This window comes from Molothrus aeneus, chromosome 5 (genome assembly GCF_037042795.1).
Source record: "Molothrus aeneus isolate 106 chromosome 5, BPBGC_Maene_1.0, whole genome shotgun sequence".
Classification (NCBI taxonomy): Eukaryota; Metazoa; Chordata; class Aves; order Passeriformes; family Icteridae; genus Molothrus; species Molothrus aeneus.
Window position 1 is genome coordinate 69,291,929 of NC_089650.1, and position 16,299 is coordinate 69,308,227.

Sequence of the window (16,299 nt, forward strand, 5' to 3'; positions counted from 1 at the left end):
TCTACTGCCAGAAAAACATGAATTTTTCCCTCAGGAAATCCTTGAATCCCACAGCACATCCAGGTTTCCCTCCTGGACCAGCCTCAGGAGCTGCCACAGCCTCTCCTGCTCTGCCATGGAGCCAGGCCTGAGGGAAAAGAGGTAAAAAACCTGGGATTTTGCAGAATATCCTGGTGGGATTGGGGTATTGGGATAAGCAGGAATGAGATTTTTCCTTCAGGAGAAGCACAAGCTGGTGTTTACTTCCAGAAAAATGGGAATTTTTTCCCCTCAGGAAATCCATAAATCCCACAGCACATCCAGGTTTCCCTCCTGGACCAGCCTCAGGAGCCGCCGCAGCCTCTCCTGCTCTGTCATGGAGCCAGGCCTGAGGGGAAAGAGGTCAAAAAATGGGAATTTAGGGAGGATATCCTGGTTGGTTTGGAGAGTTGGGATAAGTAGGAATGAGGTTTTCCCTCAGGAGAAGCAGAGGCAGCTGTCTACTGCCAGAAAAACATTAATTTTTCCCTCAGGAAATCCACAAATCCCACAGCACATCCAGGTTTCCCTCCTGGACCAGCCTCAGGAGCTGCCATGGCTTCTCCCGCTCTGCCATGGAGCTGGGCCTGAGGGGAAAAGGGCCAAAAATCAGGATTTTGGGGGATATCCTGGTTGGTTTGGTGGTTGTGATAAGGAAGATTGAGGTTTTCCCTCAGGAGAAGCAGAAACCTGTGTCTACTGCCAGAAAAACATGAATTTTTCCCTCAGGAAATTCACAAATCCCACAGCACATCCAGGTTTCCCTCCTGGACCAGACTCAGGAGCTGCCACAGCCTCTCCTGCTCTGCTGTGGAGCCAGGCCTGAGGGAAAAGAGGTAAAAAACCTGGGATTTTGCAGAATATCCTGGTGGGATTGGGGTATTGGGATAAGCAGGAATGAGATTTTTCCTTCAGGAGAAGCACAGGCTGGTGTTTACTTCCAGAAAAATGGGATTTTTTTCCCTCAGGAAATCCATAAATCCCACATCCAGGTTTCCCTACTGGACCAGCCTCAGGAGCCGCTGTGGCCTCTCCTGCTCAGCCATGGAGCCAGGCCTGAGGAGAAAGAAGCCAAAAAATTGGGATTTTGGGAGGATATACTGGTTGGTTTGGGGGGTTGGAATAAGTAGGAATGAGGTTTTCCCTCAGGAGAAGCAGAAACTGGTGTCTGCTTCCAGAAAAATGGGAATTTTTCCCTCAGGAAATCCACAAATCCCACAGCACATCCAGGTTTCCCTCCTGGACCAGCCTCAGAAGCTGCCATGGCCTCTCCTGCTCCACCATGGATCCGGGCCTGAGGGAAAAGAGGTAAAAAACCTGGGATTTTGTAGGATACCCTGGTTGGATTGGGGTATTGGGATAAGCAAGAATGAGGTTTTCCCTTGGGAGAAGCAGAAACCAGTGTCTACTTCCAAAAAAATGGGAATTTTTCCCTCAGGAAATCCATGAACTGGCCTGTCCCTCTGGATGGGCAGGAATTTCCTTCTCCCTCATAGCATAATTAAAAATTGCCCTTCAGAAAACCAGGATCTGGCCTCTCCTTCAAGAAAAGCAGGAATTTTCCTCTCCCTCTGAAATTCAGGAAGCAGTCACCCCTCAGTAAAAGCAAAAATTCCATTTTTTCCTTGGGAAAGTTAGGATCTGGTCTCTCCCTCTGTAAAACAGGATTTTCTTTTCCTTAGGAAATCCAGGATCTGACGTTTCCCTTAGGAAAAACAGAAATTCCCTTTTCCCTCAGGAAAAACAAAAGTTTCTTTTTCCACTGAGATGCCCAGAAACCTCTGAAAAAGTAGAAATTCAGTTTCCCTCTGGAAAATCAGAAATCAGCCTTTCCCTCAGGAAAACAGGAAAGCAGTCTCTCCTTTAGGCAAAAAGAAATTCCCTTTTTCCCTTAGGAAAAACAGAAACCAGAATCTCCCTCAGCAAATCCTGAAATTCCCTTTTTCCTCAGGAAAAAATGGACAATTTCTTTTTACTTAGGAAAACCAGGACCCCCCACCACTTCCTCCAGAAAACCTGAAAGTCTCTCTTCCTTGAGGAAAACCAGGAACTTCCTTTTTCCTTGAGAAAACAAGGAATTAGCCACTCCATCAGGAAAAACAGAATTTTGCTTTTTCATATGGAAAACTAGGAATGGGTTTCTCCCTCAGGAAAACCAGGAATTTCTGGTTTTCCTCATGAAAACTAGAAACCAGCCTCTCCCCCTGGTAAAACAGAAATTCCCATTCCCTCTGGGAAAACTCAAGAATTCCCGTCCCTCTCAGGAAAGCCAGAAGCCAGCCGGAAAAACATAAATTTTCTCTTTTTACTCAGGAAAACCTGAAATTCCCTTTTTTCTCTGGAAAATGAATAACTTCATTTTCCCTGCGGACAGCCAGACACCAGCCTCTCCTCCAGGAAAAGTAGCAAGTCCCTTTTCCCTCCCAAACGAACGGGAAATTCGCTTTTTCCTCAGGAAAAAACCAAAAAAATTCCTTTTTTCCTCAGGAAAAAAAATCAGAAATTCCCGTTCCCTTCAGGGCTCCCGGGAAGGGGCCGCTCCCGCAGTCCGGGATTCCCCCCCTCATTCCCTCCCCATCTTATCCCAGACCGCGCAATTCCCGCGGGAAAATTCCCGGTTTTTCCAACGCACCCGCGCGCCGCGGAGCGCTCGTGACGTCACACGCGGAGGGACGGACGTCACCGCAATGGGAGAGGTAAATAAACCCCGCCCAACCCGGAAGTGCTGCGCCATTGGACAGTGCTGGGCGCTGATCTGGCTGCTGATTGGGCAGTGGGGAGGGGGCGGGGCCGGTGGAGCGCGCGGGGCCGTGAGCGCCGGGAGCGGGTAAGGCCGCGGGAGGAGGGCGCGACCATTTCTGGGCAACGTGGGGGGGGCACGGAAGGGGTTTCCTTGGAGATGGGGTTTCTTTGGGAATGCGGAGCCCTTGGGAATGAGGGAATCTTTGGAACTGAGGGATTGGCACTGAGGGGACCCTTGGCAAAGGCGGGGGATTGGTATTCAAAGGGCTTTTGGCACTGTGGGGGACCTTTGGCTTTGAGGGGAGCTTGGGAATGGAGGCTCCTTTGGCGTTGGGGGCACCGTTGGAAATGGGGGAATCCTTGGAACTGAGGGGTTTTGGAATGAGGGCGGATTTGGGATTGAAGGGGGTTTTGGCACTGCGGAGCTGCTTGGACATTGAGAGGACCTTGGGAATGGCGGCTCCTTCGGCGTGGGGGACCCTTGGGAATGGGGGAATCCTTGGAATCGAGGGATTGGGAATGAGGAGTAACAGGATGGGGGAATGAACAGGGGGCTCTTGGCTGAGAAGGGGTTAAAAGGGGAATTCCTTGGGAACCAGAGAATCCTTGGAATTGGGGCGTTGGCACTGAGGGCACCCTTGGCATTGAGGGTGCCTTGGGAATGGGGGAATCCTTGGGATTTGAGGGGACCCTTGGAAAAGGGGGGAATCCTTGGAATCGAGGGATTGGGAATGAGGGGTAACAGGATGGGGTAGTGAACAGGGGGGCTGTTGGCTGAAAAGGGGTTAAAAAGGGAATTCCTTGGGAATGAGGGAATCCTTGGAATTGGGGCGTTGGCTCTGAGGGGGTTTTGGAATTGGGGGGCTCGGAAATGAGGGGACGCTCTGGACGAGGTCGGTGCATCCATGTGGGAAAAGGGTTTGGAAAGGACATTCTGGGGGGAAAACAGGGAGCAGCTCCAGCTTCCTCCCAAATATTTGTGATCCCCCTGGAGCTTCTCCCCTCCATCCTCTGACCCTTTGGTTTCCCAGCTGGAATGTCGTGTCCTGGCTGGCATTGGAAGCCACATGGGAAATTGGGAAAAAATAGGAATGCAGGTGAAGCCTGAGAAATTCCATTTTTAAGTAGAATCCTGGGATGATTTAGGTTGAAAAAGATCATCAAATCCAGCCCCAAATTCCCTCACCACATTCCTAAAAGCCTCAGGAGTGTCTTGGATTGGGTTTTTTCCCCTTTTATTTCCCTCATTTCCCATATTTTGAGGAAATTGGGATGTTGGGAAACAGCCTCCCCGGGGAGCTGAGTGGTTTTAACTCTGCTGGGCTGCAAAGGAAGGAGCAGCACATCCATAAAATCATTCAGGTCGGGAAAAAACCCTAAAATCATCCCAAGGAATAACCAGGCAGATCCTTGGACCCTGCCCTAGGAGGAAAACGGGGCATTTTTGGGGCTGCTGCAGACGGGTTAAAGAGAAATAAATAAATTAAAGGAAGCAAAAGTGAAACTGCTGATGCTGGCAGGAGGGAGCTCATCCTGTGACAGCCACTCCTGCTGGGTTCGGCTTCTTTTGTGGAAAAAATTGCATTTTGTGGGGTTCTTGTGGTGGCCAGAAGAGAGGAGTTGGTGCCTGTTCCAAGTAAGGTTTGGTTATTTAATGGGAGTAATTCCCAGGAGGACTTTTTAAACTGCAAATGGGTTAAATTTCCTCTGATGAGGAATGATCCCAGCTTGGAAAGGCTCAGTTTGGGGGGTGGAATGTTGGATCCAGGGTGTGAGGAACAAGGCTGGTTCTTTCCAAGTTTTAAAAGTTTACTAAGGGATAAAAGGGTTCCATAAATTCCATGAAAAAGAGTTTTCTTAACCAATGTCTTCTCTGGGAAAGTCAATTTGTGATTTCACTTCATTTCACTTCATTTGGTTTTTAAATTTTATTTTATTTTTTATTATTTTATTTTGGTTTTTTAATTTTGGTTCATTTTATTTCATCTCTTCTTCTATATATATCTAGTGCAAATTGCCAAAAGCACACCATTAGATTAAGATAATTTTCTTCTATATTTTTATTACATTGGTTAAATGCATATTCATGAGGATTATATATATTTCAATATTGTATATATATTATTTATGTATATTTTATATATGTGTGAATTAGTAGGAATGCTTTTCTTGGTGTCTTGGTTCTTGTTATTGAAATATTATCATTTAGATAAGATACTCCACAAATATATTGAATCAACATAGTTATTTTATGCCATTATCTGAGTTAGTTACGTAAATAAAAGAATTCAGCATAATTATTTTAATTTAATTTTAATTAAATTTAATTACATAGTTCCTATATTAATATTATGCAAAGACCTAAGCTATAAAATAATTATTTTATTGCTATTTACATAAGCTACATGGTGTATATGAAAGCAGACAGATTGTATTATATTTTAAAAGTAGTTAAAAGGGATTATAAATTGTGTTATATTAAAACTGTTGTGATTAAAAATAACTTGTAAAGGTCAATGCATAAATATGAAAGACAATGATTATATTATAATATTACTGTATTTTATATATATACATATTATATAATTTATTATATTTGTGATATAATTATATTTGTTATATAAAATGGTATATATACAATTATATTGTTATAGAAATATATTATAAATTTGATACAATCTATAATATGTTGCATTAATATATTGTTAATATTGTATAATCTAATATAATAATAACATAACAGTATCATACTAATATAAGTAATAGAATTATAATACAATAATTATTATAAATAAATAATGCAATATTATTATATTATAATATGATTGTATGTATATATATATGATATATTAATAGAGTAATACTATGCTTATAATAATTATACAATAATTATACTTAGAATTAAATATTATAATTTTTATAGAATAATTATATTTATACTATGGTAACTTATATTACATATTATTATATATTATGTATAATATATATTAATATATAATTTATATTATATATATTATATGTAATATGTATTAATATATAATTAATATATAATTTATATATATATATATATTAAGAGGCAGCCACAGCTTCTCTAGGAATTCCTGGTTGGGATGGAATTCCTAACTAGATATACCCCAACTAAATCAAACCCTAAATATCCAAACCGAGCCAGCTCTCAGGTCTCTCTCCACTCTTGCTGAAACCCTGTGGCCTCTCAGATTTCCAGAGTGAAAGCACAGTTCTGTTTTTTCCCTTTGATTTCTGGTTTTTCCCTTTGATTTATTTCTGTGTTCCCCTTGGATTCCCGTTGTTCCCCTTGGATTCCCATTGTTCCCCTTGGATTGCCGTTGTTCCCCTTGGATTGCCGTTGTTCCCCTTGGATTGCCGTTGTTCCCGCAGGATGCGGCGCTGCCGGAGGCGGCAGCTCACAGCCCCCGAGTGCGCGGCCCTGGCCCACAGCCCCGAGGGCTCGGCCCCGCTGCGGCAGCCCCTGAGCCTGCCCCGAGGAGGAGGAGGAGCGGGAAACCGGGGCCTTCATCCCATCCACGGCACACGGAGACATCCCAGAGGTACTGCTGGGAATGCTGCGCTGGGAGAGCAGGGAATGCTCCCCTGAGGAAGGGAGGGATCCAGGGAGAGCTTCCAGCACATTCCAGGGGCTCCAGGAGAGCTGCAGAGGGACTGGGGCCAAGGCCTGCAGGGACAGCACCCAGGGAATGGCTCCCAGTGCCAGAGGGCAGCCAGGGATGGGATCTTGGCAATGAGGAATTCCTGGCTGGGCTGGGATTGCCAGAGCAGCTGGGGCTGCCCCTGCATCCCTGGCAGTGCCCCAGGCCAGGCTGGACACTGGGGCTGGAGCAGCCTGGGACAGTGGGAGGTGTCCCTGCCATGGCAGGGGTGGCACTGCAGGGGCTCTGGGGTCCCTCCCCACCCAACCCATTCCAGGATTCCATTAAAAAGAGTTTCCTTGACCCATTTCCTCTCTGTGAGATTTTGTGATTTTATTCACTTTATTTTTTTAATTTAATGATTTTATTTTATTTATTTGTTGCATTTAATTTAATTTTACTTTTTCAAATTTTATATTATTTTCATTTAATTATTTTCATTTCATTTCTTTATTTCATGTTGGTTTATATATTTATGTTTTGTTTTTATTTTATTTCTTATTCCCTTTTTTTTTTTTTTTTTAGATTTCATTTCATTTTATTCCCCAAATCCTGCTGCCTCCACACCTGTGGCTGAGCAGAAACCCCACAAAACCCACCCTGAATCCCTGGCAGATGTGGGATTCAGCCCCATTTTCCTGAGAATTCTGTCTGTACCTGGCTGCCTTCCCAGTGAACATTCCCTGCCCAGCCTGGACGTGCCACCAAAACCCCAAATCCTTCCTCATCCTTCCCAAATCACTCCCTGTTTTCCATGGAATTCATTCCCGCTTTTCCCCTTCGTGCAGCCCTGGGCCAGCAGAGGAAGATCTCGGATTTCTTCGGGATCCTGAAGTCACCGCAAGCGGGAAGTGCCAGGATGCCGAGCCATGGGATCAAGGAGGAGCCCCTGGACCCCTTTGCCCCTGCACCTCCCGGTTCCTTCAGCCACCCCTCCCTTTCCCTGCACCCCCAGGACCCGGTGCCACCTCCCAGGGCCCATTCCAGGAAAAGAAGAATTCCCAAAGCAGAGCAGGATCTCTGGGAGGAGCCTGAGGAGAAGATTCCAGAGCGCAGCGGGATCAAGCAGGAATGGGAAGAGCTGGAGGTGGAGCCCCTCCCTGATCCCCAGTACGGGCTCCTGGGCACTCGCAGCTGGCAGGTTCCTCAGGGATCCATGGATGATCTTCCTCCTGAAGTCCTCAGGAACATTTTTGCTTTCCTGCCAGTGCTGGATCTGTACCAGAACCTGAGCCTGGTGTGTCGCTGCTGGAGGGAGATAATCCGGGATCCACGGGTAAGGAATGCTCTGGGATCATCCCATGGCATCATCCATGTCTCCCTTTGTGCCTCTAAATCCCATCATTCTTCCCATGGCATCATCCATGTCTCCCTTTGTGCCTCTAAATCCCATCATTCTTCCCATGGCATCATCCATGTCTCCCTTTGGTCCTTTAAATCCCATCATTCTTCCCATGGGATCTTCCATGTCACTCTTTGGTCCTTTAAATCCCATCATTCTTCCCATGGGATCTTCCATGTCACTCTTTGGTCCTTTAAATCCCATCATTCTTCCCATGGCATCATCCATGTCTCCCTTTGTGCCTCTAAATCCCATCATTCTTCCCATGGCATCATCCATGTCTCCCTTTGTGCCTCTAAATCCCATCACTCTTCCCATGGGATCTTCCATGTCTCCCTTAGTGCCTCTAAATCCCATCATTCTTCCCATGGCATCATCCATGTCTCCCTTTGTGCCTCTAAATCCCATCATTCTTCCCATGGCATCATCCATGTCTCCCTTTGGTCCTTTAAATCCCATCATTCTTCCCATGGCATCATCCATGTCTCCCTTTGGTCCTTTAAATCCCATCATTCTTCCCATGGGATCTTCCATGTCACCCTTTCTTCCTCTAAATCCCATCATTCTTCCCATGGGATCTTCCATGTCACCCTTTGTTCCTTTAAATCCCATCATTCTTCCCAAAATCCAGGAATTTTTAGGTCTTCTGCCTTTTTTTTTGGTCTTCTGGACCAAAAGTTGCTGCCCTATATCCGAGATCTGTGTGTAAGGAACTCTCTGGGATCATCCCATGGGATCATCCATGCCTCCCTTTGTTCCTCTAAACCCCATCATTCTTCCCATGGCATCATCCATGCTCTGCCTTCCTCCTTTTTCCTTTAAATCCCATCATTCTTCCCATGGCATCATCCATGCTCTTCCTACCTCTGTCTGTTCCTTTAAATCCCATCATTCTTCCCACAGTCCATGAATTTTTAGGTTTCCTGACAATTTTTGGACCAAAAGTTGCTGCCCTATATCCAAAATCCGAGATCCACAGGTAAAGAACACCCTGGGATCATCCATGTCACCCTTTGTGCCTCTAAATCCCATCATTCTTCCCAAAATCCAGGAATTTTAGATTTCCTGCCCTTTTTCTTTGTTCTTCTGGACCAACAGATCTGAGATCCATAGGTAAGGAACAATCCTCTGGGATCATCCCATGGGATTGTCCATGCCTCTCTCTGTTCCTTTAAATCCCATCATTCTTCCCATGGGATCACCCATGCTTTGTCTGCCTCTGTCTGTTCCTTTAAATCCCATCATTCTTCCCAAAATCCGTGAATTTTTAGGTTTCCTGCCATTTTTTGGACCAAAAGTTGCTGCCCTATATCCAAAATCCAAGATCCATGGGTAAGGAACTCTCTGGGATCATCCCATGGGATCATCCATGCCTCTCTTTGTTCCTTTAAATCCCATCATTCTTCCCACAATCCAGGAATTTTTAGATTTCTCCCATCATTCTTCCCACAATCCAGGAATTTTTAGATTTCTTGCCTTTTTTTTTTTTTTTTTTTGCTCTTCTGGACCAAAAGTTGCAGCCCTGTATCCAAAATCCATGTTGGAACAACATTCCTTCCCATGCACGGAAAAAAGCCCTGGAGGATTCCATGAAATCCCCTGGAATGTCCCAGTTTTCCCTGCAGCCTTTTGTCCTGGCAGGAATGATCCAGGGGGTTCCTGCAGTGTCCCCAAACCCTCTGCGTGTGCCTGGGGTGCTTTTTGTCACCAAACGGATGTGGAGGAGAACCCTGGAGCTCTGTTTTGATGGGTTTGGGTTCCTCTGGAACCGAGGCAAACAACAGGAAGGAATGATCCCTAAATCCCACAAACAGTGGCTGGGGAGCAGCCAGCACCTCTCCAGGCACTCAGCATCCCCAAAAATCCTGCCCTATTTGCAGGCTTGGAGTATTTCCCCCCTTTCCTTTTCCCCCCCCTTTCCTTTTCCCCCTCCCTTTCCTTTTCCCCTCCCTTTCCTTTTCCCCTCCCTTTCCTTTTCCCCTCCCTTTCCTTTTCCCCCCCCTTTCCTTTTCCCCCACCTTTCCTTTTTTCCCCCCCTTTCCTTTTTTCCCCCCCTTTCCTTTTTCCCCCTTTCCTTTTTCCCCCTTTCCTTTTTCCCCCTTTCCTTTTTCCCCCTTTCCTTTTTCCCCCTTTCCTTTTTCCCCCTTTCCTTTTTCCCCCTTTCCTTTTTCCCCCTTTCCTTTTTCCCCCTTTCCTTTTTCCCCCTTTCCTTTTTTTCCCCCTTTCCTTTTTTTCCCCCTTTCCTTTTTTTCCCCCTTTCCTTTTTTTCCCCCTTTCCTTTTTTTCCCCCTTTCCTTTTTTTCCCCCTTTCCTTTTTTTCCCCCTTTCCTTTTTTTCCCCCTTTCCTTTTTTTCCCCCTTTCCTTTTTTTCCCCTTTCCTTTTTTTCCCCCTTTCCTTTTTTTCCCCCTTTCCTTTTTTTCCCCCTTTCCTTTTTTTCCCCCTTTCCTTTTTTTCCCCCTTTCCTTTTTTTCCCCCTTTCCTTTTTTTCCCCCTTTCCTTTTTTTCCCCCTTTCCTTTTTTTCCCCCTTCCCTTTTTTTCCCCCTTCCCTTTTTTCTCTCTTTTTCCCTCTCTTTTTTTCCTCCCTCTTCTCCCCCCTTTTTCCTCCTTTTTTTCCCCTTTTTCTCTATTTTTCCCTCCTTTTTTTCCTCTTCTCTTCCCCCCCTTTCCTTCCCCCCCCTTTCCTTTCCCCCTCTATTTTTTCCACCTTCCTTTTCCCTCTCTTTTTCCCTCTCTTTTTCCCTCTCTTTTTTTCCTCCCTCTTCTCCCCCCTTTCCTCCTTTTTTCCCCTTTTTTCTCTATTTTTCCCTCCTTTTTTTCTCTCTTTTTCCCTCTTTTTTTCCTTTCCTTTTCCCCCCCTTTCCTTTTCCCCCTCTATTTTTTCCACCTTCCTTTTTCCTCCTTCTTTCCCTTTTTTCTCTATTTTTCCCTCCTTTTTTTCCTCTAATTTCCCCTCTTGTTTTCCCCTTCTCTTTTCCCCCTCCTCTTTTTTCCCCTCTCTTTTTTTCCTCCCTTCCCCTCTCTTTTTTTTCCCCATCTCCTTTTCCCCCCCTCTCTTTTTTCCCCTCCCCTCTCTTTTCTTTCCCCCTCTCTTTTTTCCCCCCCTCTCTTTTTCCCCCTGTCTTTTTCCCCCCTCTCTTTTCTTTCTTTCCCCCCTCTCTTTTCTTTCCCTCTCTCTTTTCTTTCCCTCTCTCTTTTCTTTCCCCCTCTCTTTTCTTTCCCCCTCTCTTTTTTTCCCCCATCTCTTTTTTCCTCCTCTCTTTTTTCCCCTCTCTCTTTTCCCCCCCTCTCTCTTTTCCCCCCCTCTCTCTTTTCCCCCCCTCTCTCTTTTCCCCCCCTCTCTCTTTTCCCCCCCTCTCTCTTTTCCCCCCCTCTCTCTTTTCCCCCCCTCTCTCTTTTCCCCCCCTCTCTCTTTTCCCCCCCTCTCTCTTTTCCCCCCATCTCTTTTTTTTCCCCCATCTCTTTTTTTTCCCCCATCTCTTTTTTTTCCCCCATCTCTTTTTTTCCCCCATCTCTTTTTTTCCCCCCTCTCTTTTTTCCCCCCTCTCTTTTTTCCCCCCTCTCTTTTTTCCCCCCTCTCTTTTTTCCCCCCTCTCTTTTTTCCCCCCTCTCTTTTTTTCCCCCCTCTCTTTTTCCCCCCTCTCTTTTTTTCCCCATCTCTTTTTTCCCCCCCTCTCTTTTTCCCCCCTCTCTTTTTTTCCTCCTCTCTTTTCCCCCCTCTCTTTTTTCCCCTCTCTCTTTTCCCCCCCTCTCTTTTTTCCCCCCCTCTCTTTTTTTCCCCCTCTCTTTTTTCCCTCCCTTTCCCTCTCTTTTTTCCCCCCTCTCTTTTTCCCCTTTTCCCTTTCCTTCCCCATCTCCCTTTCCCATCCAGCTCCTCTTTGCCCCCCATGCCTTTTGGAGCCCCCTGACTCCTCCCTTTCCCCTTTTTTGAACGCCACGAGGTGCAAGCTGCTGCTTTGTGTTTCCCTCTGCAGTTTATCCCTTGGAAGAAGCTGCACCAGCAGTACCTGAGCAGGGAGGAGTCAGCCCTGCAGAGGGTGGAGCAGGTCCTGCAGCAATTCTCCATAACCAAGGAGCACCAGGGGTGTGTGCTGGGCTTGGTCAGGTCAGTCCTGCAGATTTCCCTGCCTTTGGGCTTTCTTCCTTTGCATCCTGGGGATTGCCAGCTTTGTCTTCTAAAATGGTGGGAGAGGTGCAGGAAAATGGGGAGGGAAAAGTGGTTTTGATAGGGGGGAAAAAAAAACCCACTAAAAAGAGATAGAAAACTTTCCTTTTCTTTTTGTTACCCTGTTTTTTTGTTACCCTGTTTGGACACAAGATGCTGGAACCATGGAATTCTTTAGGTTGGAAAAGGCCTCTAAGACATGGAATCCAAGCATTCCCAGCACTGCCACATGCACAGGTGCTGGAACCTGAAATGCAAAGAACTCTCAGGACTTTGGGGCTGTGAGCCAGAGCTCAGCATTAAACACAAGATTTAATCTGAGACCTTAGAACAAACTCCCACATTTAAGAGCAAAAAGTGAGAATGTGGATTTATCGTTTAGAGCAGAGACACATTAAAATAAATAAAGTTTTAGAGGTTAAGATACAGAAAAAATAAACTAGCAAGGTGGATCCAACTTCTGGAATCATGGAATCATGGTTTGGATTGGGAAGAGCCTTAAAATTATCCAGTTCCACCCCCTGGGCATGGAATTCCACTGGAGGACACTTGGAGACAGGAAGAAGGAGCTTCCAGGCTGGGAGCTGCATGCAGGAATTTATTCCAGCTCTTCTGGGCCACAAAACTGGGAACTCTTGTCCAAGTGGCTCCTGGCACAGGAATGGGCTGGAAATGCAACTTCCAGCTGCTCAGATCCCATGGAAAACACTGCAGGGATTCATGGGAGCCTCTGCAGCCGCCCTGGGGCTGCTGTGGAGCCAGCAGAGGAAATTCCTCCTGGTAAAGGAGAAATAGTGTGCAGTTCTGGTAATGCCAGGGTGTGCAGGGGGAGAGAGGGCTGAGCAGTAGAATGTGATTATGATTGAGGCATCAGTGTGTGCAGGTGGAGAGAAGACTCAAAAATAAAGTAGAATTATTGTTAATGTCAGTGTGTGCAGGTGGAGAGGAGATTTTAGAATAAAGTATAATTCTTATTAATATGAGTGTGTTCAGGTGGAGAGGAGATTTTAGAATAATTATGATTGAGACATCAGTGTGTTCAGGTGGAGAGAAGATTTAAGAATGAAGTATAATTATTGTTAATGTAAGTGTGTTCAGGTGGAGAGAAGATTTTAGAATAATTATGATTGAGACATCAGTGTGTTCAGGTGAAGAGAAGATTTAAGAATGAAGTATAATTATTAATGTCAGTGTGTTCAGGTGGAGAGCAAATTTAAGAGTAATTATGATTGAGATATCAGTGTGTTCAGGTGAAGGGCAGATTTAAGAATGAAGTATAATTATTAATGAAAGTGTGTTCAGGTGGAGAGAAGATTTAAGAATGAAGTATAATTATTAATGTCAGTGTGTTCAGGTGGAGAGCAGATTTAAGAATGAAGTAGAATTATTGTTAATGTCAGTGTGTTCAGGTGGAGAGCAGATTTAAGAATGAAGTAGAATTATTAATGTCAGTGTGTTCAGGTGGAGAGCAGACTTAAGAATGAAGTAGAATTATTAATGTCAGTGTGTTCAGGTGGAGAGCAGATTTAAGAATGAAGTAGAATTATTGTTAATGTCAGTGTGTTCAGGTGGAGAGCAGATGTAGGCCATTCATGCACGGTTTGGTTACCAGACCCAAACTCTCTTTTCTTTGCTGCCTCTTCCCCCAAAATACAGAATGCCAGAGGGTTTGTATTGCAAGAGGCCTCAAAGAGCCTTCAGTCCCTGCAGAGCAGGGACCCTCCCTGCCTGCCCAGCCTGCCCAGCCTGCCCGGGGCAGCACTCCGGGTCCCCATGTCCTGGTGTCCCTCCTTGCCCAGCCTGCCCAGCCTGCCCGGGGCAGCACTCCGGGTCCCATGTCCTGGTGTCCCTGCCTGCCTGCCCAGCCTGCCCGGGGCAGCACTCCGGGTCCCCATGTCCTGGTGTCCCTCCCTCCCTGCCCAGCCTGCCCGGGGCAGCACTCCGGGTCCCATGTCCTGATGTCCCTGCCTGCCCAGCCTGCCCGGGGCAGCACTCCGGGTCCCATGTCCTGGTGTCCCAGCCTGCCCAGCCTGCCTGGGGCAGCACTCCGGGTCCCATGTCCTGGTGTCCCTCCCTGCCCAGCCTGCCCGGGGCAGCACTCCGGGTCCCCATGTCCTGGTGTCCCTGCCCAGCCTGCCCGGGGCAGCACTCCGGGTCCCCATGTCCTGGTGTCCCTCCCTGCCCAGCCTGCCCAGCCTGCCCAGGGCAGCACTCCGGGTCCCCATGTCCTGGTGTCCCTCCCTGCCCAGCCTGCCCAGCCTGCCCGGGGCAGCACTCCGGGTCCCATGTCCTGGTGTCCCTCCCTGCCCAGCCTGCCCAGCCTGCCCAGGGCAGCACTCCGGGTCCCCATGTCCTGGTGTCCCTGCCCAGCCTGCCTGGGGCAGCACTCCGGGTCCCCATGTCCTGGTGTCCCTGCCCAGCCTGCCCAGGGCAGCACTCCGGGTCCCATGTCCTGGTGTCCCTCCCTGCCCAGCCTGCCTGGGGCAGCACTCTGGGTCCCCATGTCCTGGTGTCCCTCTGTCCCTCCCTGCCCAGCCTGCCCAGGGCAGCACTCCGGGTCCCCATGTCCTGGTGTCCCTGCCCAGCCTGCCCGAGGCAGCACTCCGGGTCCCCATGTCCTGGTGTCCCTGCCCAGCCTGCCCGGGGCAGCACTCCGGGTCCCATGTCCTGGTGTCCCTGCCCAGCCTGCCCAGCCTGCCCAGGGCAGCACTCCGGGTCCCCATGTCCTGGTGTCCCTGCCCAGCCTGCCTGGGGCAGCACTCCGGGTCCCCATGTCCTGGTGTCCCTGCCCAGCCTGCCTGGGGCAGCACTCCGGGTCCCCATGTCCTGGTGTCCCTGCCCAGCCTGCCCAGGGCAGCACTCCGGGTCCCATGTCCTGGTGTCCCTCCCTGCCCAGCCTGCCTGGGGCAGCACTCTGGGTCCCCATGTCCTGGTGTCCCTCTGTCCCTCCCTGCCCAGCCTGCCCAGGGCAGCACTCCGGGTCCCCATGTCCTGGTGTCCCTGCCCAGCCTGCCCGAGGCAGCACTCCGGGTCCCCATGTCCTGGTGTCCCTCCCTGCCCGGGGCAGCACTCCGGGTCCCCATGTCCTGGTGTCCCTCCCTCCCTCCCTCCCTGCCCAGCCTGCCTGGGGCAGCACTCCGGGTCCCCATGTCCTGGTGTCCCTCCCTCCCTCCCTCCCTGCCCAGCCTGCCCGGGGCAGCACTCCGGGTCCCCATGTCCTGGTGTCCCTGCCCAGCCTGCCCGGGGCAGCACTCCGGGTCCCATGTCCTGGTGTCCCTGCCTGCCCAGCCTGCCTGGGGCAGCACTCCGGGTCCCATGTCCTGGTGTCACCTGGAGCTACCAGCAGACACCCCCGAGTCCTGCTCTCCAGCTCTCTGCACCAGCACTGCTGGAGTTTCTGAAGCTTCTCCCAGCCCAGGGCTTGTTCATGGCCTTCCCCGGCGTCACTTTACACTGACAGCAAACAAAGCACAAAGCCAGGGCTGGAGAGGTACCAGGGAGGTGGGGAAATCCCTGTTTGTTGATGGTCTCAGAGCTGTGCATGTGGGGCATGGTTTGGTTTTGCTTCTTGGGCTACATTCAACAAAGAAAAGCTTGTAAAGAATTTTTGGTTGTTAAGATTTTTTGTTTGTTAATTTCAGATTTTTTTGTTAATTTTAAGATTTTTTTTTTGTTCATGTATTAAAGAGTGTGGTATGTTTTGGTGTTGGTTAATGATTAATGTGTTTATTTTTTGTTCTGAAACAGGTAAAGTAGGTTTATAACTTGAAAAGGGTGTAAAGAAAACTTTATTCATAGTTTCCAGGTTTCTTTTCTCTGTGTGTTTCTCACAGAGGCCTGTCCAGTTTTTTAATGGTTGGAAGCTTTGTATCACTTTTTAAAAAGTCTCTCATATAAAACTGTGACAGCAAGTATGATTGGTTGAGTGCAGAAGTCAAAACTGTGCTTGAAGAAGTATCTACAGACACATGAATGTTTTTAAATTTTCTAAAAGATGGGTATTTGTTAATTTACCATATACAAAGCTAGGTATACACTGATTCGTGTGCAAGGCTCTTTGTCCAGAGGCAATCCCTTCTGACAATTATTAACATTATTTCTGCTGAGTTCAGTGTCTCTCAGAGGGTCCATGACCCATAACAATGGGCTGTGGGCATTAGCAGAGGTGCTCTGGAGCAGCCACAAGTTCCTGGGACAGTAAATCCTTGTTATTGCTCCTGCACAGGTTGGTGTCATCCACGGGACCCAAGGCGAATCCCAGCAGGCTTCTCCAGGTTTTGGGAAGTCATCCCCTCTTCCCAAAGGCTCAGTTCTGTGTCCTCAGCAAATTCCCAGATTTACACAGCAAGCCTGGGGTGAGTTTCA

General features: G+C 47.8%; 1 protein-coding gene across 2 annotated transcripts in view; it reads left to right on the forward strand.

The window, feature by feature from the left end:
• The first annotated feature begins 2,801 nt into the window (after positions 1–2,801).
• Positions 2,802–16,299, forward strand: part of FBH1 (F-box DNA helicase 1) — a 46,524-nt gene continuing 33,026 nt past the window's right edge. Inside the window, exons 1-5 of one of the 2 annotated variants that reach the window (XM_066551075.1) lie at positions 2,802–2,845; positions 6,160–6,329; positions 7,217–7,704; positions 11,744–11,874; positions 16,160–16,289. In XM_066551075.1, the coding sequence (XP_066407172.1) occupies positions 6,161–6,329; positions 7,217–7,704; positions 11,744–11,874; positions 16,160–16,289 (918 nt within the window). In that variant the 5' untranslated portion in view covers positions 2,802–2,845; position 6,160. Of the gene's footprint in view, positions 2,846–5,898; positions 6,330–7,216; positions 7,705–11,743; positions 11,875–16,159; positions 16,290–16,299 lie in introns of those variants that run through there. The other variant, XR_010783756.1, reaches the window with a different exon arrangement.